This window comes from Opisthocomus hoazin, chromosome 1 (genome assembly GCF_030867145.1).
Source record: "Opisthocomus hoazin isolate bOpiHoa1 chromosome 1, bOpiHoa1.hap1, whole genome shotgun sequence".
In the NCBI taxonomy this organism is placed as follows: domain Eukaryota; kingdom Metazoa; phylum Chordata; class Aves; order Opisthocomiformes; family Opisthocomidae; genus Opisthocomus; species Opisthocomus hoazin.
In genome coordinates, this window is record NC_134414.1 from 6,468,523 (window position 1) to 6,494,914 (window position 26,392).

Here is a 26,392-nt window from a genome sequence, read left to right on the forward strand (position 1 = left end):
CAAGAAGGAGATTAGCGATGTAAATCTCCTTAGGATGGGTGAGCCCCTGGGCGGTGGGGCGATTTCATCCTGCTCCCTCTTGCAGATGCGGATCGGCTTCCTGAGACTGCAGGCCCTCTACCGATCCCGCAAGCTCCACAAGCAGTACCACATGGCCCGCCGGCGCATCATCGAGTTTCAGGCACGGTGTCGGGGCTACCTGGTCCGTAGGGCTTTCCGCCACCGCCTCTGGGCTGTCCTCACCGTCCAGGCGTACGCCCGGGGCATGATTGCCCGAAGGCTGTATAAGCGCCTCAGGGGGGAAGTAAGTACCACAGAGGAGAGGTCAGTCCTGGGAAACTTAGGTGGGGAGAGGGGAAATAAACATGCTTCTGCTTCACATGCTCATGGGATCGATTCTTAAAGAGCAAAAAAAGGATTTAAAAATTAAGTAGGTGCCTATTAAGAAGGGCTCTTGTATTTATTCACTCAGTATCATCGACGCCTGGAAGCAGAGAAACTTCGACTAGCAGAAGAGGAACGGCTCCGAAAGGAGATGAGTGCCAAGAAAGCCAAAGAGGAAGCAGAAAAGAAGCACCAAGTATGAGGGGACTGATCTCTTTCTGGGGCTCTGTCTCTATTTTCCAGGGACTGGTTTTGCTCCTTTGAGGGAGAATGCCAAACACATCTAAGGGATTTCTGCCCTGCTTGAGTAATTGGTATTTAATTCACTAAAGTACTCTGTGCTCTAACTATTTTGAAGCCACTCCAGAATTTCTGATCTGCTGCACTGGAATGCCAGAGATCACAGTTATTATTCCCTTGCTTTTCCTATTGTATAAAGGCTGAAGGGGGAACTGAGACACTGTGTGCACATACACAGTTTTTGTATAAAAGAAACATGTAAGGTCGGTGGAAGTCTCTGTGCTTGGACCAAACCCCCTAAACAGGCACTAATGAAGGAGAGAAGGCTATTGTTTTGTCCTTCTGCAGTTGGGAAACTGAGGCACGGAAACGTTACTGATTTGATCCAAGTCACGTTGCTGGGATAGTGTCCCAAGCACGGGGCATTCTGCCTTCCTAAAGCCAGGCCCTGAAGAGTTTAGTGCCGACTCTCTGGAAGGAGCGCGGTTCAGTCATTGTACTTGTCCTCTTGCAGGTACGCCTGGCCCAGCTGGCACGGGAAGATGCAGAGAGAGAAGTAAAGGAGAAGGAGGAAGCACGTCGGAAGAAAGAGCTCTTAGAAAAAATGGAGAAAGCTCGCAATGAGCCAGTGAATGACTCAGAAATGGTGGACAAAATGTTTGGATTCCTGGGGACAACTTCCTCCCTGCCTGGCCAGGAGGGACAGGCACCCAATGGCTTCGAGGTACTGGAGACATACACGAGCCTGGCTATCACATGAAAGGCTTTAGCAACAAGTTAATGAATCAGGGGAAAGTGGGGCAACCCAAAAGGGGGTCTCTGAAGGCTTTCTTAAGACTAGACTCTTCTGCATGGCCCCACAGAGTTGCCATGCTGTGGCTGGGGACAGGCAGGCAGTCTGCAGACTTTCTCTGGGGCTACCACATGAAGGGGAGCAGTGTGGCTGTAACATCATTGAGGACTTGTGGCCTCTAAGATCCTCTCCCTTACAATTCATCATGGCTTACAGCATTTAGCTCTTGGACATCCTTTCCCCGTGCTAGGAGGGGGCCATGCTTGAAGCTTCTCCTGTTGCTTTGGGGACATTCCTAGGAACAGACGTGTTCTTCAAAATTCAGTCTTTGCTTGGGCTCTACAGTTGTATTTCGTGGCTTTCACTCCAGCCATCTTTTCATTTTGGGACGGAAATCAAATGGGCAGAAAAGTCAGGCCCAAGGGGAAAAGCCATGCTGCACGCTTGACATATCCTTCTCCACCAGGATCTCGAGCGAGCCCAGAAGGAGCTGGAGGAAGAGGACCTGGATGCAGCATTGCCTCTCCCTGAGGAGGAGGAGGAAGATCTCTCAGAGTACAAATTTGCCAAGTTTGCCGCCACGTATTTCCAGGGCACGACGACACACACCTACATCCGCCGGCCTCTCAAGCAGCCTCTCTTGTACCATGAAGATGAAGGAGATCAGTTGGTGAGGCAGGGGATGAAAACCCTTGAGCAGGGCAGGGTGGGTTGGACGAAGCCCAGGGAGCCTTTCACCCAAAGGGCACCAGCACTTTGTCTTTGGGATACACTGGTGTGCTCGTGGTTCAGTGGAGAGCACAGCCCTCATCTGCTGCACATAGGTCAGTAACCACTGTCCCACCAGCATGCGTTGAGCACTGAAGAGACAACAAGCATTAGCAGGACATAGCAGTGAGTTCATCTCTGTACCTTGACATTTGTGTTGAGGTAACTAATGAAGTGCTCTGGGCTCAGGGCATGGACAATGCAAATTGCTGAGCAAGTACTGCTTGTAAAGCTGCTACTCGGCAGCTGGAAAAGGTTCTTCTTACCTTGCTGTGTGCACCAGTGCAGAGCTAGCAGACAAGAAATGCTTGTCCTATAGCCAGCAGTACAAGAGCAGAACAGTGTTGAACCTGCATGGCTGTAATGAACGTTACATTGGCCATGAACTTGCCTTCGCTGTGGTTCTCCTTCCCCTCTGCAGTGCGTTAGGAGCTGCCATTCGCTGCCTCTCTATAAGGGTGGCACCTCCTATCCAAAAAGCAAACCGCTGCTAGGACTCATGATGGCATGAAGACAGAGCCTGAATTTGTGGTCCCAGCCACCAGACTGCCCGGCTTGCTCAGATGGGATGTGTGAACTGTTGTGTGTGACACAGGGAAGTGTTGTATCTCCTGCAGATGTACAGGGAGGCCACAGTGGCAACCCTGATGGATTCAGCATGGCTTGACCTTCCCCTCCACACCCCTGGTGCAAGCTAATGGGGTTTAACTTTCCTTTCAAATAGGCAGCACTAGCTGTATGGATCACTATCCTCCGTTTCATGGGAGACCTCCCTGAGCCGAAGTATCATACAGCCATGAGTGACGGTGGTGAGAAGATACCAGTGATGACAAAAATCTATGAGACTCTTGGGAAGAAGACCTATAAGAAAGAACTGCAAGCTCTGCAGGGAGAAGGAGAGGTAACTGCTGCGGCTGTAAAAAAGACGCCAGTATTATGTGTTGGATACTGAAATGTGTTTGGAAGAAACGACTTCTGGGGTTTGCTGCAGGCAATCCATTTGTCGACTTTATTTCCGGTTCTGCAATGCAGGGAGAATTGCCTGTGTGACAGGTGTTGATCTTGTCCCTTCTTCTTCACAGGGGTAACTGAACGTCCCCTAGCAATACAGTAAGGGAAGTGCCTGATACCTCTAATGTGGCTTTGAGCTCTCTGCTCCTCCTTGCAGGGCAGAAATACGTGGGGTGAATGCAATGTCCTGTGTCACTGGTCTCTCATTTGGGGATTTCTTTTTGATCTGCCCTGGGTCAGAAGAGACTAAATTAACAATGTGCCCTTAATCTTGGAGCAGGAAGTGAAGAGTTACCAGGAGATTAAGTTGTGGAAATCTAAAAAAAAAATGCCTATTACATCCTCAGTACATTTTGGGACGTCATTGAAGGACTTCATCTTAGTTCCCCTCCCATAGAAGACATTGCTCTGGATAAATTGCTGTCCACAGCACTGATATGCTCCCATATTTGGCAATCTTATTCAGTAGGAATTGATGGGATCCTGATGATGGGATACAGCAGAACTGGGTGGACCTTGGCTGACTAGGAGTCAGAGGGACTTTTTACAAGGGCATGGAGTGACAGGACAAGGGGTAATGGCTATAAACTAAAAAGAAGTAGGTTTAAATTGGATGTAAGGAAAACATTCTTCACTATGAGGATGGTGAGGCACTGGCCCAGGTTGCCCAGAGAAGCTGTGGCTGCCCCCTCCCTGGCAGTGTTCAAGGTCGAGTTGGATGGGGCTTTGAGCAACCTGGTCTGGTGGAAGGTGTCCCTGCCCATGGTGGGGGGGTTGGAACTGGGTGATCTTTAAGGTCCCTTCCAACCCAAAACATTCTATGATTTGATGATTTTATGTATTCAACATATCTTTTTCAGACATCCCCAATATGTAACTTTGATCTGAGGGAGGATCATTGATTAGAGAGTAGCTACAACACTCAGAGCTGAACCTGGGTTATCGGGGCACACGGGAATATGGGTCCACACTTACGGTTCCCACCAGCCTCTGAAATGTCTCACTCTGTGCCCAGGATTAATGTTTTTTTGCAGGAGTCCAGGGGAGGCAGGGAGAGCACGTACTCGACAGGGCTCGGTGTCTCACTGCATTGCATCCACGCCTCTTGCTTTGCAGAGTACTCACATTGATGGGCACAAGAAGAACAGTGTGCGGCACAAACTGGTCTCCTTAACACTCAAGAAGAAATCCAAACTGACGGAGGAGGTGAGAGGAGACGCTTGGCCGCCTGGCAGCACAAGTGCCGTTGGATTGTCTGCAGCCCTCTCTGACTCTCTTCTGCTTTTCCCTAGACAACATAGAACCAGCCCTCCTCTGGGTTTGGCGCTACCTGTCTCTCTGCCTGAAAGATTTAAGGAGTGTTTAAGGGGAAAGGTTGGCTTCCCGTGTCTCCTTGAGTCATTCTGCACCTCGCGCCGGCCTCCCCTCGGCTCCTGCTCTCCATCCACCCAGCACCTTCCCTTCCCTCTTTCACAGCCCTCCATCCAGCTGCCGATACCTCCCACCACTCTTTGATGGTCTGAATGTTATCCCTCCTTTTAGTTTCCTGCCCTCCACCTTAGCATAGGTAGCAGAGGTGAAGTCTCCAAATGCGCTCACCCATCCTCTGCTCCTCTCCAGTCCCGGGGGCAAAATGCCCCATGGGAGCAGTTAGCCCAAGCTGAGAGCTTTTGAAAATCTTAACTCAAAAGAGTGAGTAGCAATAAATCTTTTGGTTGGGAGGGTACGAAAGCAGTGCAAAGACATGGATTCATTTTCTCTTACACACTGCCATGTCTGCTTCCAGAGCAGGCACCATCTCACCTGGCTATAGCTGCTTTAGAGCGTGAAGATTGCTCTCAGAGATAGTCACCATCCTTCCCTTTAGGGTCAGTGGGGAGAAATGGGACCCAGTCCTGCTTACCCTAATGTGGCTCTGAACACACCCTAGAAATGGCCATCTTTGTCCATTGGCTCTAAATGGAGATTGGGTTGACTAGCTGAGACAGAGAGCTGGTAGGCAGAAAAATGCCATCCCTGTTTTCACAAACAGCACCACGCTTATGCGCTTTCAGCTGCATCATTAGCGTGGGGATTGGCTCCATTCTGTCCGTGTTTTAATTATTTTTTTAATATGAGTTAAAGGGACAGGTCCTCCTTGGCAATTAGCTGGGGTTATTCCAAAGATCCGTGGTGGCCTTCTCCCAGCTGCAGGACCAGCTCAGAGCTGGGATGAAAGAGTTCCATTGTAGAAACCCTGGGCAAAGACCAGGCAGGTGGGTGTGTGACTAGACAGGACCATTTTCAGCTTCACCCATATGTGATTAAAGCCAACAAAGCCAAACCCTCCCATTGCTGCTAAAGTGCTACACTGAAGAACTTCCGAGACCCCTCCTGGCTGGTGGAGGAGTCCTTCTGGGGGAGCACCACACATTTGGGATGGGGGTGGGGGGTACCTAATAACTAGCTGTACTGAAAGAGAGCAATGTGTCCGGTTGGCAGGTGACAAAGAGACTTCACGATGGTGAGTCTACGCTCCAGGGTAATAGCATGCTCGAAGACCGACCCACCTCCAACCTGGAGAAGCTCCATTTCATTATTGGTAATGGCATCCTCAGGCCAGCCTTAAGGTTAGAAATCAAGACAAAGGCATAAGCATGTCATTCTTTTCATTCCTTCCTCCTTGAGCTATCCTTGTCCAAATGATTTCGCTACTGTGTGCAGCTTTACAAAGCTCTCGTTATATCATTTTTCTCGTTTTGTTGCATAATATGGGCTGGGCTGGATCATGTTTCTTACTCTTCATATCAGGCCTGATGGAAAGATCGTGCAGGGGGATTCAAATGCTTCTTAAAGTGCTAGTGGCTACTGGAGTTTTTTTTAATGCTCACTCTTTTTATTCACTACCCTTGTTTTCTGTTTGACCATTACAACTCTTTTGCTTGTGTGAATATTTTTAATAGGATACTAACGAAAAACTCAAACTCATTTCAGTTCCTAAATTAAGCATTGAAAAATTAGAAAGTGCCAAAGTAAGGCCGACTGTACATCTTTGATTTAGCCTGTTTATGTGTGTGTGCTATATGACAGTCCTTGTTTAGGCATTCTCATGCTCTTTTCACTCACACCTCTCTGCTCCCTCCAGAAACAGGGTGGGCATGCTCATCTGATGACCAGCTTCTCTAATTTTCATTTTATCCTCCAAGTTCACCATGAAACCCTTAGCCTTATGTTTCTGTGCAAATTCTGCTGTGAAGGCAGACCTAGTAGTGTCCTGTGGGCTTTCCCGTGGGGTTTGTCAGTGTAACAGGCTGGCTAACACATTTGTTGCTTCCCATGTAGATGAGGAAGTACTGTTATGCCTCATTTTGCATGTAGAGAACTAAGGTTAAAGTCAAAAGTCATTAAATCCCAAATTGAGATGCCTGTCAATGTACGTGCCTGTTTGGACTTAAGAGCTGGACAAACCTTGACCTCCGCTGGAGCTGACAGTTCCCAACTCTTCCACAAAGTAATTTCATGTGTCTCAAGAAGAACAGCCAGCAGATGAAGACTCCCAGCTGATGGCCCTCTACAAAAGTTAGTTTAGGAGACTCTCTTGGTATTACTGGTAAATCTTTGTGAGAAGCCAGAGCAGACTCCATGATCCAGAGGTGACACTGAGCTTCCTTGAACCTCGAGACTCCACTTTATTTCCCTCCTTCTCTAAGTAGTGTCAGTCAGCGGCGGGAAATATCAGCTGAAGCACAGGGAAGACTCAGCGGACATTACAGGGCTGGTAATTGATGGCATTTTAGAGACACTGCAATGGTCAGGGTGGCCATCATTAGGGCAGTTAAACTAATATCCTTGCGATCCTAAAATGAACCTTGAACTATGAGTCACGTGCAGAGAGGGTCTGGCTCTATCTCTGTTCATGTTGAAAAACACCACCTCGTTAACTGTAGTGATTTTTTTAATTACTATTACAGGGATGAGATCTATTGTCAAATCTGCAAGCAGCTGACCCAGAACCCATCCAAAAGCAGCCACGCCAGGGGTTGGATCCTGATGTCCCTCTGCGTGGGATGTTTTGCTCCTTCTGAGAAGTTTGTGAAGGTAAATTGAGATGACATTTGTCTCGAATTGTCTGCCAATACATGTTCTTTTTCATCCATGGGACCAACTTCTCTCTCAGGTGCTGGACTAGAGGGAATCTTGGTCTTTATATTTGCCAGGAATGAAAATTACTTGAAGTTCCTAAGAAAAGTGCATGTGATTCCAAATTCAATGTCTAAAGTGGATCAGATGAGTCGTTCCCAAGAAGCCACTCACTCTTTCCCATGACTCTAAAGGGAATGTAGACAACCAGTTCAGATGATGCCTCCTGCTCTGTAGATGTCTGAAGATGAGATTCAGTGACTTCTGGCAGGAAAGTTGATTGTGGGAGGCTGCAAGTGGAATTTAAACACTCAGAATAACCCGTATTTGTCCCCTGTTTCTCACATGCAAAGGTCTATGTATTCATTCAAGCATCTACTAGCTTTGACAGTAGGACCTCAGGCATGTACTCTAACAAAATTGGCAAGGAATAGTACTACACAGCTAATTGTAAATATAACTTAATACAAAAAATTGCACATAGAAAGGGAAGGATTTAATTCACCTGGAAGTATGTTTGCATAGTTGCTCTCTGCATGCTAAAACTTGTCCCACCATGTATCATCCTGAAAACATTCAACTCTAAACAGCCACGTGAGAGATGACATGTAATAAATATATCTTCAGAAGCACCGTGGATCAGCAGGACTGAAGTAAGTGGGAGATGCTAAGTCGCTGACACTTCTGAAAATCAGGTTGTTCTTAAGGATTTTATTTTTTTTCTGGGCAAAGTTTTGTTGCCTAGATATGAACAGTCTGCCTTCCAAATTGAGTTGCACACCTAGAGTCTGACTAATACCCACTGGATTGCTCAAGTTAGTCCCATGCCTAAGAGTTTGGCTGGCACAGGGCAAAGGTCTCAGCACTGTGTTTGTTCTTTGCCATAATATAGGACCTCCTTTGTCCCTCTCAGATCATTGAACATTGGAGCCTGGACCTGCTCCTAAGACTGCTGGAGATAAAGATGTTCCATAAATTTCCACAGATATCAGATCAGGTCCTGGGTCCTCAGCACTGAAAGAGCTGAAGCCAAGAATAGAAATCCCTCTTTCATCCCTAGACCTTGCCAGTACGAAATCTAATAAAGCAGATAAATCTCTGGCAAAGTGGCAGAAAATTAAATTATGTCTGGAAATGAGATATGAGAAAAGTATGCCACAGGAGGTTGTGCGGCTTTAAATCTTTAATAGCGGAAGATTATTTCAGGTGAGAGAAGCACTTCTCAGAAATAATTTATGGGTAGCTCTGGAGACTCAGATGTAGAATCATAGAATCATGCAATGGTTTGGGTTGGAAAGGACCTTTAAAAGCCATCTAGTCCTACCCCCCTGCCATGAGCAGGGACATCTTCAACTGGACCAGGTTGCTCAGAGCCCCATCCAACTCAACCTGGAACGTTCCCAGGGATGGGGCATTGACCACCTCTCTGGCAAACCTGTACCAGGGTTTCACATGTACCTCTGCCCAAAGTTATGGTCCACGCTGAAATGCATGGCAATATTCCCAACAGCTGTGGAGAGGATTGACACTCATTCTGCGCTTATTCCTCACCATTTTGCACCTGGGCTGTTGGAGATGATAGGCAGCTGATAGTGACAGAAGCTCCTGTAGTATGAGGGCAAACATCAGCTGCAGCAGCCCACACCATGGTTACCTTTCAAGACCCCAGTGCTGAAAACAACAACACCCAGGCAGTGACTTGGGCAATGTCTCAGAGCTCCTCTGAAGCCACTGTGGCTATCCATGGGGACATCACTGACACCTTCCAGCTTATAATGTTATCTTTTGAGATAAAGCATTCTCATGATGAAATGTTAACTCTGCCCCTGAACCACAGATGCTCTCATTCAGACTTACTTTTTTGCTTTGTGAAAAGCTGAGGAATATTCAAAGTTTGTTGGAGTTCAGTGAACGCTTCTGTTTTGAAGCTACGTTAACCCAGGCCACCTAGTCCAATTTGTTCTGGGCTGGGAGACAAACTCCACATTGGTGCCAGACCTCATTCTCAGACTCTTAATCTATTAGTACCATGTTTTCAGGAACTAGTAGTCAGCCAAAATCTGATTTACTCTGAGTTCACTGACTACTGCTTTAACCATGCAATAGCTACCATGGAGTGTATGATAGTCACATGTTGGCTATCAGCCAGTTAACTAGATGACATTTTGTTAACTTCATATCTTTTTCAAATTATTGCTCATTTAGCAGTAATTATCCACCATTTTAAGGAATAGCATATAAGGGTAAATATCTCCTAGCATTTCTTTCTGATACTCTTCCATGCAGTGAATGTTGTATCAGACTCCTGGTTACTTTTCTCCTGAAAACTCTCAGCTCTAACTTTAATAGCAGCAATATTATGGAAAAAAGACGTGGAATTTCAGGAAACTGTTGTGCCTGGAAGTTGTTCCACAACCTTCAAAAGTGTCAATTACAACTGAACATTTTGAGGGGGATTCAGCTGATAATGAGGCAGTCATCGATATGTTTCCCTGCTCCCAGATATGAAGGTCACGCTTTGGATCCCATTAGACACCTTTATCACATTGTATGCTAGGCATGGGTCAAGGCACATTAGCACTCCTGTTCTTTGTACCTTTCTTTCAAGTAATAACGGTCGTTGGTGGGAAGGTTCAGTCATAAGGAAAGACAAATACAAAAAAAACCTGTAATGATGTAGTTCATTATTCACAGCATAATTGAAATTATACCTTTACACAGCATCAGCTGCTTGCAATCATTTGCAACAGCTCCCATCTGTGTAACCTGGCTGTAGTACCTAGTAATTTCAGACTAGTTATGATTGATTTATTATCTGTCTCTCTACCCGTGTTATCTATGGACTGACAGTGTTATAGAGTAGTCTGTGTTACTGAAAGAACAGCTATGTGTTACCATTCAGAGAACTTTTGTCTATCTATAAGGTCTCCGAAAAATATGATTTATAGAACTATGAGACATAGCTACCTTTTTCTGGATAAGATATTTATGTGATACATTTAAGTGTATTATCTTTAATACTGTGAAAGTCACTGGATTTAATTTTCTCTACAATAATGTGGTTGTATTTTTAACATATGGTGAAGTGCTTCAAATTCTGGTTTATGATCTTCTAAAATGCAATTTAAAATCTGACTAAAGAAACATCTGTTTAATGTAATTGTGAAAGACCTTTTGTACTAAGTATTCTCAGTGGCATCTGCTTACCATTCTCCTGGATCATTACTTAAGGCCTTTTTCATTCAGTCCTATCTTTTTGGCCAATACTCAATAACATTTTATAATACATCTTTAAAATACAGAGATAGAAATCAGTGGCAGCAATGGCAGGAACAGAAAAGCTGCTGCATTGACTTCGATCAAAGGTCTGTCTAGGCTGGTATCTTATCTCCACCACGGCCAGAAATGCACAGTAGAAGAACAAGGCGAGGGTACAGATTGTCCTACTCTCTCTCAGCTTCTAGCAATGTGATGTGGGAACATCCTGACCCCGAGTGGTATAGCTGTCATCAGTCCCAGAGGGCTTCCCTCCAATAAAAATTTGCTTTTTAACCTTTTCAAATGCTTGGCTTCTAGAGCCGATGGTCTAACCAATGTGTTCCCTGCTCCCAACAGTATCTGAGGAACTTCATCAATGGAGGGCCCCCAGGTTATGCTCCCTATTGCGAAGAGAGGCTGCGACGGACGTTTGCCAATGGGACAAGGACGCAGCCACCCAGCTGGCTGGAGCTGCAGGTATCAGCCCCTCTATTCCCTCCCCAGGCAGCTCACGGTCTGAGCCTTTCACTATCCCAGGAACCACATCTCTAGCAGGACAGAAAGTAGTGTGATAAAATGCCTATTTATTTCAAGAATTTTCATGTATTTCCAAGATACTACATTCCCCGTGCATCCTGGCTTTGCTCCAGAGTATACTGAAGATCAGTCCCTTTGGCTACATCAATACTTGTAAGTTAAATGTGCTTGAGAGTGCTCTTGGGCATTGAGGCCAGCTGGCATGGAGCAAGCCCCTGTGTATGCTAGGAAGCTGTCTTCCAGAAGAAGGCGGCTGCAGGCAAGATGCCTACTGAGAATGGTCCCTGGGACTTGTTCAGGGACAGCCATAGCTGGAACAGGCATAGTGTGTGCAATAATTGCTCATTTTCTTCACGGCTTGACTAGCATAGACAGCTGTGCTGCAGTGCCCAGGAGCATTCCTGGGCATGCTTGGATTTACTGGATTGGGCATTTGATGACTGGATGTAGTAAATAAAAAATCTGCGACTTCCAGTGCTTCCAGTGGCTGACCATACATTATCCCACTGAGAAGCATGTTATGGTAGTATTGGAAAGCAGCCAGTCAGTGGGATCAGGAGTTAGAAAATGGTTACCAGGGTTGAGTGGAAGAGTATGTAGTTAAATAGTCTTTATGGGATTGAAATATGCATGCCTTTGTAAAGTTTGTCTTTAATCCATTAGGCAACCAAGTCCAAGAAACCAATCATGCTGCCTGTTACTTTTATGGATGGGACAACAAAAACACTGTTGACCGACTCTGCAACAACCGCTAAAGAACTCTGTAATTCTTTGGCTGACAAAATCAGCCTGAAGGACCGATTTGGCTTTTCACTTTACATTGCACTTTTTGACAAGGTATGTCTTAAGTTCTGTTCCTGACCAGCTCTGTGAAAGAAGAAGGAGGTTCTCCTTGCCATCACATATCTTCCAGAGGTCAAGAGAGCCCTGTGCTCTGAGCAAACAGTCAGCCTTGAGGTCAGGAAGGAACATTTCTACAGTGCAAGTGCCAGTATGATTATCGCAATAAAAGTAGCAAAACACTGGAGCAGGGTTGCAGAGACACAGAAGTCTCCCTCCTTGGAGATATTTAGAATTTAACAGAAGGCATGGAGCAACCTGATCAAAGGTAGTGGTGGGTTGATGCTGGTTGAAGGCCAGGTGCCCACAAAGCTGCTCGATCACTCCCCTCTTCAGCTGGACAAGGGAGAGAAAATACAACAAAAGGTTCATGGGTCAGGATAAGGACAGGGAGAGACCACTCACCAATTGCCATCACGGGCAAAACAGACTCGACTTGGGGAAATTAATTTATTACCAATGAAATCAGAGTAGGATAATGAGAAAATAAAAACTAAACCTTCAAAATCTTTGCCCCAATCCCTCCCTTTTCCCCAGGCTTAGCTTCACTCCTGAATTTTCTGCATCCTCCCGCCGAGCAGCGCAGGTGGACAGGGAATGGGTGCTGTGGTCAGTTTATCACACATTGGCTCTGCCCCTCCTTCCTCCTCACTCTCTGCCCCTTCTCCAGCATGGGGTCCCTCCCACAGGAGACAGTCCTCCATGAACTGCTCCAGTGTGGGTCCTTCCCATGGGCTGCAGTTCTTCATGAGCTGCTCCAGCATGGGTCCCTCCCACGGAGTGCAGTCCTTCAGGAACAGGCTGCTCCAGTGTGGGTCTCTTCCACAGGGTCACAAGCCCTGCCAGCAAACCTGCTCCAGTGTGAGCTCCTCTCTCCGTGGGGCCACAGGTCCTGGCAGGAGCCTGCTCCAGCGCAGTGCTCCCCACGGGGTCACAGCCTCCTTCAGGCATCCACCTGCTCCATCATGGGGTCTTCCCTGGGCTACAGGTGGAGATCTGCTCCCCCGTGGACCTCCATGGGCTGCAGGGGGACAGCCTGCATGGTCTACTCCATGGGCTGGAGCAGAATCTTTGCTCCAGCATCTCAAGCACTTCTTCCCCCTCCTTCTTCACCGACCTTGGTGTCTGCAGAGCTGTTGCTCTTGCATACTCTCACTCCTCTCTCCAGCTGCAGTTGCTGCTGTGCAGCAACTTTTCCCCTTTCTTAAATATTTTATCACGGAGGTGCTACCACCATCGTTGATGGGCTCAGCTTGGCCAGTGGCAGATCCATATTTGAGCCAGCTGGAGTTGCCTCTGTTGGACATTGGGGAAGATTCCAGCAGCCACAGAAAGCCACCCCGGTAGCCCTCCCACTACTAAAACCTTGCCTCGCAAACCATATACAAAGATGGACTTGCTCTGACCTCCTTCTGGATGAGAAACCTCGACAAATGCCTTTCCACCTACATTATTCTGTGATGCTGTGCCCTTACCCCCAGTCAAGCTACTTTGAGTTGAATTTCCAGTCAAACAAAGAGCCTGGATTTTTATGCAAGGGAGCTATTACATTTAAGTGGAAATCTGATGGTTGAAATTAAGCTTCCAAAATGAGCTTAAATCTGAACTGCCATACCTGCCATAATGCGTTAGCATTTAACCCAATTTAATTAACCAAAAAACATATATTTTTTCAGAAATTCCATAAAAATAATGGTGAGTGTAAATGAGAAGGGTAAAACTTCATCAGGTGAGACAAGAGCTGCAAGCAAATGAAACAGAATTACTCCTACAAATGCTGTGTAAGACAATGAAGTATATTCTCACCTCCAGATGTGACCACCCCTCCCTGCAGGTGGAGAAGAAAATGGTTTATACTTCATCTTCTTGGTCTTTCTTGAGGACACATTCATCCAGGGATGTTCACTCTGAGGAGACAGAGTGCATTAGGGCCTTGTGCCAGAGCACAGTGAGAAGAGAGACGTGATAAATCTCTGTAACGAGACAGGCTTTTTATTCTGTTTTTTTCTGCTGCTTAGCATGGTTGGATCCAAGCCCATCACTTTGAAACAGAGTGTTTCAAAGTACAGTGTGAATAAACAATACTTTCTAAAGGGACCGTTGGTTTTGCTAATTCCTGTTGATGCTCTCCTTTCATTCTGGACTGGAAAATGTGGCTCATAACAGAATGTCTCACTCAGCTACGCTGTAGACTTGTTCAATGAAGAGTGTGACCAGCAGGTCTAGGGAGGTTCTCCTCCCCCTCTACTCTGCCCTAGTGAGGCCCCATCTGGAGTACTGCATCCAGTTCTAGGCTCCCCACTTCAAGAAAGATGAGGAGCTACTGGAGAGAGTCCAGTGGAGGGCTACGAAGATGATGAGGGGTCTGAAGCATCTCTCCTACAAGGAGAGCCTGAGGGAGCTGGGCTTGTTTATCCTGGAGAAGAGAAGGCTGAGAGGGGACCTTAGAAATGCTTATAAATATCTTCAGGGTGGGCATCAGGAGGACAGGGCCAGACTCTTTCCAGTGGTGCCCAGTGACAGGACAAGGGGCAATAGGCACAAACTGAAGCATGGGAAGTTCCTTCTGAACACGAGGAAGAACTTCTTCCCTCTGAGGGTGACAGAGCCCTGGAACAGGTTGCCCAGAGGGGCTGTGGATTCTCCTTCTCTGGAGATATTCAAGACCCCCCTGCACGCGGTCCTGCGCTAGGTGACCCTGCTTTGGCAGGGTGGTTGGGCTAGATGACCCACAGAGGTCTCTTCCAACCCCTAACATTCTGTGATTCTGCATGTGATTCAATCTTGGCTGGCTAGTAGAGATAGATACTTTTATTTATTTAGATTATAAAGGAAGTGTGATGAGTGATTCTGAGATAGATATCTCTACCTAGAGAGGTCAGCATTTAGCTGGGTGAATGCCACATTTCCCTCTGCCCTGGCTAGGTCTCCTCGCTGGGGAGCGGCAATGACCATGTGATGGATGCTGTGTCTCAGTGTGAGCAGTATGCCAAAGAGCAGGGAGCGCAGGAGCGCAATGCACCATGGCGGCTCTTCTTCAGGAAGGAGATCTTCACCCCTTGGCACAATCCAAATGAGGACAATGTGGCCACCAATCTCATTTACCAACAGATTGTCCGAGGTGTGAAGTTTGGGGAGTACCGGTGTGACAAGGTAAGAACACTTTACGGTTCTGCATTATGCACAGGCACTTCAGTTGCTGGGCTTCTCAAGTATGAGAAATGATGGACACACGCAGTTTTCAACCACTAAACTCTGCCTACCATAGCAAAATCACCCACTGCTGACTTCAAGCATTGGGATCAGACTGAAGTGCAAGGAAAGACTGTGACAAACAAGTTTTTACTGTTGGATTCAATGATCTTCAAGAACTTTTGCAACCTAAATGATTCTATGATTCTATGCTCACACACAGTACAGGGTTGCATAGTACTGGTCACTGAACATGTTAAGGCTTTTAGTGGTCAATCATCTCCTGAACTTTAGATGTGCAAAAAGCACCAGTGAAGTTCTGCTGAAAGGCACATCCCCACAGCAGTACATCCAGCCTCCAGAAAGAGCTCTTTGAGTGATAGAGAATGGATGTTGGGGTGATGGCCTGGTAACAGCATTAACTTGCCTTGTTTGGCTCCCACAGGAAGAAGATCTGGCAGAACTGGCTTCCCAGCAGTACTACGTGGACTACGGGTCAGAGATGGTACTGGAACGGCTGCTAAATCTAATTCCATCCTACATCCCAGACAGAGAGATCACAGCTTCGAAAACAGTGGAAAAATGGGCTCAGCTCATTATAGCTGCACATAAAAAGGTAGGGACAACAGACCACCTGGAAAGGACCAAGGCGTGCTTCAGCAGCTTTGTGTGCCTTTTAAACATACATCAGGCATCATAGCTCAGGTCTTAGCCTGGCCTGAAACTAAATCAAAGAGAAAGGGCAGGTTTTGTACTAGCCCCATCCAGCTTTACCATTGGTTTTGAGGCAAGATCTGACAAGCAGACAACCTGCAGAGATTCACTGTGAGAAGCAAAATGCCATCTCTGGCGTTTCATTCCTGTTACACAGGGCTGTGGTGTTATTGGTTGTATTACAGTGGTGGTTCATGTCTCCAGGCAATGTCTGGACCTTACTGGGCCAGGTGTTGTATAAAACCTCCCTGACTTCCATAAGAACATTTGTGACACCCTCGCACAGTGAGACCTTCCACAACTCATTACCCGTAACTCATGAAGAGTCATGAGGGTTGGTCATCCAGGCATGAGAATGGGAGTTCATGTAACAGCTTCAGATTAAGACCCCTAAAATGTAGGCATCTCCATATGTGTTAGGAGTCGCACCTCCCTCTACTGTCAATACAGACCCAAGGATGCAGTTCAGCTGGATCTTGTAGGTCCTCCATTGGCCTGTCAGCTACATACAGAAGTCTCAGGTATCTGAGGATGTCCTACATAAAGCTAGATGCCCGTGCTTAAGGGCTATTGAGTGTCTGTTTCCAGCTAAAGGACTGTCAAGCTGAAAGGTAGACACCTACCTTAGGGAAACCCAAAGTTACCTGAGAGGAATCCCACCCAGACTGATCAATCTAGATGCTTGCTCAGCCTCCTCAGAGTTGAATTATTCCCTGAAGTGGGAACCAAAAATTTTCTGGACTTTTTCCAACCTGTCATTTGTTCCTGTAGGACTATGGCCCTTAGCTTCATTGAGATCTAAATTAATATTACTTCCGTGATCTTCAGGTGATGCTATTTGCTTTTGTTCGCTCTCTTCCTGGCTATAACTGGATTTGTGCTTCATGTTGGTTGTAATTTGCTTTGTCTGTAGGGAATTTATACTCAGAAGAGGACAGACCCAAAAAAAGTCAAGGAAGAGGTAGTGGATTTTGCCCGTTTCAAGTGGCCTTTGCTCTTTTCTCGGTTTTACGAAGCCTTCAAATTCTCAGGTGAGTCATTAGAACACATCCCCAAAGCACAGGATGCTCCAAAGCAAAAGGAGGTAGAGACAGCGACTCCACAGACAAGCAGACTTAATGGACCTTGTAGCTGGTCTTTTTTAGATACGTTATTTTTTGGTGCATCCTGTTAGCAGTGGCTCGAGCTATGAGTCTGCCACTGCTTCTCCTATTATAAGTAACACTGAGTTTTTTGACCATTGCATCCTCCTTTGAAATGCACATGTTTTCTATATCCTAAGACACTTTATGAACAGATTGTGTGTCTTGTCTTCAACCCAGGGCCAAGCCTGCCTAAAAATGATGTGATTGTAGCTGTCAACTGGACAGGGGTGTACTTTGTGGATGAACAGGAGCAGGTTCTTTTAGAGCTCTCTTTCCCAGAGATCACAGCTGTGTCAAGCAGCAGGTAAGGAGGAACAGACTTAGCTGGTGATCTCACCCTAAAACAGTAATTTTCCAAGCTTTGCTTTTCGATTCCATTATCTTTCCTGTTTATGTCTCCTATAAAAATACATCTCAGAGGGGGAAAGCTGCAAGGGCAGAGTTTCACCTTGGCCACTATTAAAGGTGATGAATACACTTTCACTTCCAACAATGCAGAAGATATCCGGGACCTGGTGGTGACCTTCCTTGAAGGACTAAGGAAAAGATCCAAGTATGTGGTCACGCTCCAAGACAACCCAAACCCTGGTAAGTAAATGGCCCAGCCCAGTGGTAAACATATAGATAGATTAATTACTCCCAAGGGATTTGGAAGAAAAAGTCAAACTAATGGTTGTTCTTCTTGCAGTGGGAGAAGAATCTGGGTTCCTCAGCTTCATCAAAGGAGACCTCATAGTTCTGGACCAGGACACGGGAGAACACGTGATGAACTCAGGGTGGGCGAATGGGTTCAATGAACGAACCAAGCAGAGAGGGGATTTCCCAACCGATACTGTCTACGTCTTGCCTACAGTCACCATGCCTCCGCTGGAGATCGTGGTAAGCTGTTTTACAGAATTGCACAGCTTCACACAAAGCCCGAGGGGGTCAAAGCCTTTCTGAAGAGCTTAGATCTGGCCAGAATCTCCCTGACAGTAAGACAGATAGTAGAGTGGCTGAGAGGTGACACTTTGTCCAAGGCAGAAATAATCTCAGCCTTTTCTCTGGTCTTTGAACACCACAAGCTTGTGACTTGGAATATCCATGAATCTTATTACATCCCTCCAGCTGGCCTGCTTACTTGTAGGTGTATTTGGGGTTGCCGGGCACATTCACGTATGGAGCTGTAGGACCAAAAGTACATTATCTTCACTAAGAAACAATTCACACTATGGAAACATTGGTTATTCCTTGCACTGGTGACTGAGAAGGGCACAGAGAAGTGACAATTGCACAGTTCTTACTGACTATTAACTGGAATTAATGGATTATTCTTACTCACTCACTGTTCATCTTTTCATTTTGTCTCTGCTTCCTCTTTCTGGATACATCAAATACATATTATATCCAATACACTAGGTGACAGAGACTTTCTAATCCCGCAGGCACTGGTCACGATGACCCCTGATCAACGACAAGATGTTATCAGAACCTCTCAGCTGGCAATTTCAGACAGTGAAGAGAGGGTGAAGCCATACACCTTGGAGGAATTTTCCTATGATTATTTTAGGTGATTCTTCAAACCATCTTCAAAAATTCGAGGAGTAGGAGTTCATCTCCAGGGAGTTTGGGAATCTGGGAATTTTCTACTACCGGAGAAGACTCTGAATATCCCCTTGTGTGACCTTGGGGTACATCAAGAAGAGTGTGGCCAGCAGGACGAGGGAGGTTCTCCTTCCCCTCTACACTGCCCTAGTGAGGCCTCATCTAGAGTACTGTGTCCAGTTCTGGGCTCCCCAGTTCAAGAAAGATGAAGAGCTACTGGAGAGAGTCCAGCAGAGGGCTACGAGGATGAGGAGGGGACTGGAACATCTCCCCTACGAGGAGAGGTTGAGGGAACCGGGCTTGTTCAGCCTGAAGAAGAGAAGGCTGAGAGGGGACCTTAGAAATGCCTATAAATATCTTCAGGGTGGGTGTCAGAAGGATGGGGCCGGACTCTTTTCAATGGTGCCCAGCGACAGGACAAGGGGCAATGGGCACAAACTGAGGCACAGGAAGTTCCGTCTGAACATGAGGAAGAACTTCTTCCCTCTGAGGGTGACAGAGCCCTGGAACAGGCTGCCCAGGGAGGTTGTAGAGTCTCCTTCTCTGGAGATATTCAAGACCCTCCTGGACAAGGTCCTGTGAACCTTGCTGTAGGTGACCCTGCTTCGGCAGGAGGGTTGGACTAGATGACCCACAGAGGTCCCTTCCAACCCCTGCTATTCTGTGATTCTGTGATTCAGTGACGTTTTACAACTGCAATCTCCAGTTTAGGTCATGGCATTTGAGCTGTAGGTTTTCCACAGACAAGTTTTTATGCAAGATCTCTTCAGATTGGCTCAGCACAGCTGTAACTGTGTGAAATTTGATATTATGTGGGAGGCTGTGCTTAGTGGTCTGATATTACTTTCTTATGATCCCATACACAGCCTCAGACCATATAGGCAGTGGCTGAATTAAGTGTGGATGTTTTATTCTCAGCTCCAAGTATTTCAATGTGCACCATTGCTGAACGCAGCTGACCAGGCTGATCCCAAAACTCCAACTCCTATTCAGATGGGCTGGCAATCCAAACAGGCAGACCAGATCCTCTGGGATGTCTTCACCCTGGTAGGCTTGTTCTGCTAGGCAATATTCTTTCAGTGCTGCTGCCCTGGCCACCCACGGCCGTCATCCTTCCTCTTGTGTTTTTTTTGAGGGTAAAGAAGGTTGTTTTGGTGTCACTACTTGGGCAGGCCCCTTAAGGGACTTTTCCGAGCCCTAGGAAAGTACAAATGGCTATTTTTAGGTAGAAAAAGAGCTGGATACTTACTAAACTGTGAATTTCCATTTTGGTGTAAGAGTTCATAGACAGGTGCTGTGAACAACTTTCCCAGGTGAAACATCAGCCACAAGCTCTCCCTTTTACAGAATCACAGAATCACAGCATGTTCAGGGTTGGAAGGGACCTCTGTGGGTCATCTAGTCCAACCCCCCTGACGAAGGAGGGTCACCTACAGCAGGCTGCACAGGACCGTGTCCAGGTGGGTCTTGAATATCTCCAAAGAAGGAGACTCCACAACCTCCCTGGGCAGCCTGTTCCAGGGCTCCGTCACCCTCAGAGTGAAGAAGTTCTTCCTCCTCTTCAGATGGAACTTCCTGTGCTTCAGTTTGTGCCTATTGCCCCTTGTCCTGTTGCTGGGCACCACTGAAATGAGTTTGGCCCCATCCTCCTGACACCCACCCTGAAGATATTTATAAGCATTTATTAAGTCCCCTCACAGCCTTCCCTTCTTCAGGCTTTTATCTCTTCAACCTCTCCACCTTTCCTCTTGCTTTGCCTTTGCCACCAGGCCACCTCCCAAGCACACCCTGAGCCGGGTCATGATCACCAAGAGCCGTGGGAAGGACAAGCTGTGGTGTTACACCCGAGAGCCCATCAAACAGCCGTTGCTGAAGAAGATTCTGGGCAGCGAGGAGCTGTCCCAAGAAGCCTGCATGGCCTTTATTGATATCCTTTCACTGCTTGGGGGAACCCTTGGGCAACAGGTCTGACAGGCAAAGGGCTGAGCAGGCTCTTTAGAGCCCCAGGCAAAGCCCATTGAAAAGTTTGTGGTCCCTCTTAAGGGCTTTGGGTGTCATATCACAGGCTTGGAGATGGGTCTCATCCTGAAATCTGTACACAAACATCCTTGAGATCTGAGGGGTGTCACTACTTCATAATAAATGAGGGCCAGGGAGCAAGTTGTTGAGTCCTGCTGGTCCACACTACGCCGTGGTTAACTCACCAGCTCTGTTCTGGCTTGCTTCAGCTGTGTCTCCAAAATGCACCTGCTGTGGAACGGTGTAGATCTAATCAGTGTGGCTGCAAACCAATCCACATGGTCTTAGGGACAGGGTTTGATGCCTGAATACCCCTTATTTGGCAGAATGTGCTCAGCATGGGAGAGATGAGCTGAGTGCAGACAGAGATCCGGTCTGTTGAGTTAGCCTTTATTTCTGGGGGGGGGCTTTGCTCTATGATCCAAACTGCATGGTTTGAATGGTTCTGCTGTTATAAGCCTATTACTGATTGATATTAAACTACTGCTGCTACTACTGATTTCCTCTTACTAGCAAATAATAACAGGAGGAAGAATTAAAAGAATTGGCAAAAAAGTAAGAGGACATTTGAAATTTTCATAGAACCATAGAGTCATAGGATGCTTTGGATTGGAAAGGACCTTTCAAGGTCATCTAGGTCCTACCCCCCCGCAGTGAGCCGAGACATCGTCAATTGGACCAGGTTGCTCAAAGCCCCGTCCAACCCGACCTGGAATGTTCTCAGGGATGGGGCATTGACCACCTCTCCGGGCAACCTGTTCTAATGTTTCACCACCCTCACTGTAAAAAATATTTTCCTTATATCCAGTCTAAATCTACCCTCCCTTAGTTTAAAACCATTACCCCTTGTGCTATTGCTATAGGCCCTGCTAAATAGTCAGTCCCCATCTTTCTTAGAAACACCCTTTCATGTACTGGCAGGCCGCAGTAAGGTCTCCCCACAGCCTTCTCTTCCCCAGGCTGAGCAGCCCCAGCTCTCCCAGTCTTTCCTCCCAGCAGAGGGGTTCCAGCCCTCGCATCATTGCTGGGGCCTCCTCTGGCCCCGCTCCCACAGCTCCAGCTCTGTCCTGTTCTGAGGGCTCCAGAGCTGGACACAGTACTTTTTCCATTTTCCTTTTGCTGTGTCATACATGTTAACTCAGAAACCCGTGGCCTGTTCTCACGCAGAATAGTTGCACTATGGCATGATAGTGAAGGTCATCATTTGGTTTATGTTACTCTAGCTTCACTGGTGTCTGACATCATCTGAAAATCTGGTCTTTTACAGTGGTACCTGTATGTGTGATCAGGTAACACATGATCACATGCAGCTTTCTTAGGTGTACATTTCCTGACCTCAAAGCAATTGTTTCAACCTGAGATGATGCATGATAAAGGGAGAGAGCTTGCTGGACATCTTCTAAAGCAGTTTAAACTCTTTACCATACATTGTGCCCCCTCCATCAATCTGCAGCCACCTCTGTAGTCATGTGTAGAATGTCTTTAATCACACCATCAACAGAAAGGCTTTCCCAAATATCTCGTTAGCTGATCCTTGACTCCTTCCCCCCACCAGTGCTGAAGTATATGGGTGACTACCCATCCAAAAGGACCCGCTCAGTTAATGAGCTGACAGACCAAATATTTGAAGGTGCCTTGAAAGCCGAACCCCTGAAGGATGAAATCTACTGCCAGACCCTCAAGCAGCTCACGGACAACCACATCAAGTAAGAGTCTGCCTTGGCCCAAATGCACTAGCCTGTGTTGGGCAAAGCAGATCTGGAATGTCCATGCCATGAGTGATTTTTTTTCCTCGTGGGTCTCTCCTGTTGTAGGTACAGTGAAGAGAAAGGCTGGGAGTTGTTGTGGTTGTGTACAGGCCTTTTCCCTCCAAGTAACATCCTCCTGCCCCATGTCCAGAGGTTCCTGCAGTCCCGGAAACATCACCCCTTGGCAGCAGACTGCATCCAGAGACTCCAGAAAGCCCTGAGGTATGGCACCAAAAGACCTCCTAGTCCTGACTATGACACAGCATCCAAATATGCATGAGAAAATGACAAGTAAGAGATGTATCAGTGGCTGGGGTGACTGAAAGCTCACAGCCTCTCTCTGCATTCAACCAAGCTGAACAAAAGGGACATCGGGTGGAAGATGTCACTGGTAAACTCTCTTGGGAAAAACAGAGACTAATTAAACCAGCTTTGTCACACCAGCTGTATTTAAGTCACCTACAACCTAACTAGATACACATTCCCCATTCCAATTTTTCTTCACCCTTTTCAGGGGGGAAAAAGACCCTAATGTTAATAAATTTGCCAAAGTTACTTAAAAAAAAGTATTGGAATGGAAGATTTAAATGAAGGATTCTTGTTTTTATGCTGTGGCATTTGCCACCTCCTGTTTTGCAGGAACGGGTCCAGGAAGTACCCACCCCACCTGGTAGAAGTGGAAGCCATTCAACACAAAACCACCCAAATTTTTCACAAAGTTTACTTCCCTGATGACACCGATGAGGTAAAATGGGAGAAAGAATTTCTTCTTTTCTGACAGGAAAATCTCAGAGAAGGCTAATATCGGTTCTGATTCAGAAAAAACTCAGCCTTCCCAGAAGATTCTGGACAAGAGAAGTGTAAGGAAAACCCATCCTTATCTACCCTGACCAGCTCAGGGGTTTGATTTACTGCAATTCACATTTTTCAAGACATGAGTGCTGTGCTGGTGGCTTTACAGTATGACCCTAGTGAGAAGGAAACCAGGTGGGTTCATCTGCATTCACTCTCAGTGGTTCACAAGCGTTGGATATCAGTTACCTGCAGCCTAGACCGACAGATATTGTCCACCCAAGTATACCCAGAGGGGTACCGTGATGGGGTTCCCTGGGAACTGGGCAGACTGGCAGCACTGGCAAGTAGGTAACTGAAACTATACCTTCTGACACGCGATGACACAGAAATCATACCTGCGCTCAGGAACCCCTCATTAAACATCTTACATGCCAATAAGGCAGCTAGTTATGCTGATGCCAGAGCAGACACACATGTCCCTGCAGGAACTGCCGTCTCATGCTACTCATTAGTTGTTCTGTAAGGTTTGCATCTCTCCCTCCTCTCATGCCCTTGGGCACAACTAAATTCCTGTATTTCCAAGTGGGTTTATGTGTAGAGCAGTGCGCTCTCACGGAAGGAAAAGGCAGCTGTGCATGCCCTTGTTTATCTGTAATGGAGAGCTGAGAGAACTGCTGGGATTTCTCATCACTTGGAGTATTTTTTCTGCGTGACCAGCCACGAGCATGACACTGCTTTATACACACGCATCCATGTGAGAGCCAATAGACAGAGGCAGTGGGCACTTCTGCGCTTGGGTGGGTTTGCCGTGACCCTTTTGGCCATGGCAGTCACCCAGATGGACTGGTGCCAGGTACAACATGTATCTGCACCAAAGGGCTGCTGCACACCAGCAGCACTGACCTCCAGGCCGGGTGGGATACAGACTATGGATCCTGGTGGTTTGGTGGTTCAGGTTAACACAGTCACGTATGTGGTGGTCAGAAGCTTAAACTCCTTAAGCTGCTATGAACTGAATCTCTTTAAGTGGACAAAGCGAAACTGAGGTGATGTAAATGCTGAACACAGCTCAAAAGGCAAAACAGGGGCTGGGACCTGCATGGAGGTGGGACAGTCCTTTAGAAACCCCATCCACACGTCAAGCAAGAGTCATCTCCCCTCTCTTCAGCTATCCAGAAGTCAGGCATTTGGTCTAAGCCAGGTGTCTTACCTCCTCCTCATCATCGGAGAGACAGCTGGGACAAATCTGGAGGCATCTCTCCCTCCCCCAGAAAAACAGCTCTGAGACCTAACTCTTTGATCAGAAAAATCTCTTGCGTTGCCTGGGGAGCCCTGGATAAGCCAGCACAGCATATAGATAGAGCATCATGAAGCACAGCAGTAGAGCAGTAGCATGGCTGAGCTTCTGCAAACATCCCTTCCCATGCCCAGAGCCACAATCCACGATGTTACTGATTTCATTGCTGGTGGGCACCTGAATCCCTTCATGTGTCTGAGCCTAGAGTTCCTCAAAGAGAGCACAAAAGGGTAATTAGTCTTGAGGCAGAAGTGGTGAGGATCTTCCTTTCTTTGTAGGCATTTGAGGTGGAATCTAGCACAAAAGCCAAGGACTTCTGCCAGAACATCTCCAACAGGCTACTCCTAAAGTCCTCTGAGGGCTTCAGCCTCTTCGTCAAAATCTCCGACAAGGTGAGTGGCTCACCCAGAATCTGGGGTAGCCCCGAGGCACTCAGGGTGACCCACCTGCCAGGGGTTCGCATTGGTGGAGCAAGAGCTATCTGCACCCTCACGGGTGAGACACGTTTCTCTGCAAGCTGTGTGGGGTTTCTAAGTCAGATCCAGCCTGCTACGGGTGAGATTTGCAGTCCTGCAGCTGTGACTTGCAGCAACCATCCAAAAGGGCTTAAAACACAGACAGCCAAAGCTCTCCTAGCCTGTTGCTGAGTCGGGTTTGTAAGAAAGGACTAAGTAAGAAAAACGTGGAGTTTAGAGCTGCCTCAGGCAACTCGGAGAAATCTGTGGAGATAGTCATCATGAAGGGAAATTAATTGCTCCAGTGAAACAGGACGCTGCAATAAGGAGTAATGGGTGAAATTAGAGAGAGAGCCTGGAGCAAGATGCTGGCAGTGGCGTTCTCATGTCAGCAGTTTGTAACATGTTGGCGTAACCGGGATAAAGCAGTGAGCAACAACTATGGGAGATGGGGCAATGGCCAACCCTGCCTGTGGCCTCTTGGCATTTGCTCAGCCTTTGTAACCATGTGCTGTGTCCTCCAGGTCATCAGTGTGCCTGAAGGAGATTTTTTCTTTGACTTTGTGAGACACCTGACGGACTGGATAAAGAAAGCAAGACCGGCAAAGGATGGTAACAGTGACTTTTCTCTATTGTGGGTCACACAGAGCCCTCCTAGAGCCCTCCAGCTCTTTCAAACAAGATTGGCCAGACAATCTGCCACGTCTGTTGGTCCACACTGCTATGGTTGTGCTGTCTGCACCAGCCTTGGGGACAGCATCTGGGAGATCTGCCCAGGAGCAGAAAGACCTCTCATCCAGGGCTCAGCCTGGCCCCTGCAAGGAGCACCTGCTGGTTGGCAGCTCTCCAGGGCTGGCCTGTGGGAAGGTTTCAGTGGTGGGATTCATCTCGCCTCACTGCCCACATCCGCAGCAGAGCTGGCTGTAGCTCTGCTGAACGTATCAGTGGCTGCAAGACACAGGGCCTCCAGGGTGCTGCTCCTCTGTCCTGCATTAGACATGAGCATAATCATCCAAGTACAGCTGTGCCCATGAATCCAGACACTTTTTCCATTTTCTTAAAGATTTGCAAGGGAAAGACGTGATTTTCCCTGCAAGGTCAGAGTCTTGGCAGTGCCCCTGTCCCTGCAGGTTGTGACGGCCCATGGGCACCAGTGGCTTGCAGGGACAGCAACTGATGGCCAGTTGATGCTCACAGCATTATTTTTACATACCCGTTCCCTGCTGCCTTTGCACAGGTATAGTGCCTTCCCTCACCTACCAAGTGTTCTTCATGAAGAAGCTGTGGACCAACACAACACCTGGAAAGGACTCGATGGCAGACTCAATCTTCCACTATTACCAGGTACTCTGGGAGCCTGCAATAGCAGCAGAGACTTGGCAGGAATTAGGAATGGGTTAGAAAGGCTTTGTCCGTCTGGAGATGAATTAAGTCTTGCATTAAATGAAAAGAAGTCCTGCCTTATATAGAGCACTACAAAGAGCGCTGTTGGG

The 26,392-nt window shown here is 47.2% G+C and overlaps 1 protein-coding gene across 6 annotated transcripts in view; it reads left to right on the top strand.

Moving 5' to 3' along the window:
- MYO7A (myosin VIIA) overlaps nt 1-26,392 on the top strand; it is a 117,643-nt gene that overhangs the window by 84,576 nt on the left and 6,675 nt on the right. For 3 of the 6 annotated variants that reach the window (XM_075415844.1, XM_075415862.1, XM_075415853.1), the window contains 24 exons: nt 86-304; nt 473-580; nt 1,139-1,348; nt 1,884-2,087; nt 2,910-3,086; nt 4,313-4,570; nt 5,678-5,805; nt 7,147-7,273; nt 10,931-11,050; nt 11,774-11,947; nt 14,876-15,103; nt 15,588-15,758; nt 16,770-16,887; nt 17,179-17,305; nt 17,420-17,589; nt 17,690-17,880; nt 18,426-18,550; nt 20,355-20,512; nt 22,157-22,310; nt 22,419-22,574; nt 22,992-23,097; nt 24,723-24,836; nt 25,424-25,511; nt 26,137-26,243. In XM_075415844.1, coding sequence (XP_075271959.1) covers nt 86-304; nt 473-580; nt 1,139-1,348; nt 1,884-2,087; nt 2,910-3,086; nt 4,313-4,570; nt 5,678-5,805; nt 7,147-7,273; nt 10,931-11,050; nt 11,774-11,947; nt 14,876-15,103; nt 15,588-15,758; nt 16,770-16,887; nt 17,179-17,305; nt 17,420-17,589; nt 17,690-17,880; nt 18,426-18,550; nt 20,355-20,512; nt 22,157-22,310; nt 22,419-22,574; nt 22,992-23,097; nt 24,723-24,836; nt 25,424-25,511; nt 26,137-26,243 — 3,738 coding nt within the window. The remainder of the gene's footprint in view (nt 1-85; nt 305-472; nt 581-1,138; nt 1,349-1,883; nt 2,088-2,909; nt 3,087-4,312; nt 4,571-5,677; nt 5,806-7,146; nt 7,274-10,930; nt 11,051-11,773; nt 11,948-14,875; nt 15,104-15,587; nt 15,759-16,769; nt 16,888-17,178; nt 17,306-17,419; nt 17,590-17,689; nt 17,881-18,425; nt 18,551-20,354; nt 20,513-22,156; nt 22,311-22,418; nt 22,575-22,991; nt 23,098-24,722; nt 24,837-25,423; nt 25,512-26,136; nt 26,244-26,392) is intronic. The other 3 variants (XM_075415869.1, XM_075415879.1, XM_075415888.1) reach the window with 1 other exon arrangement.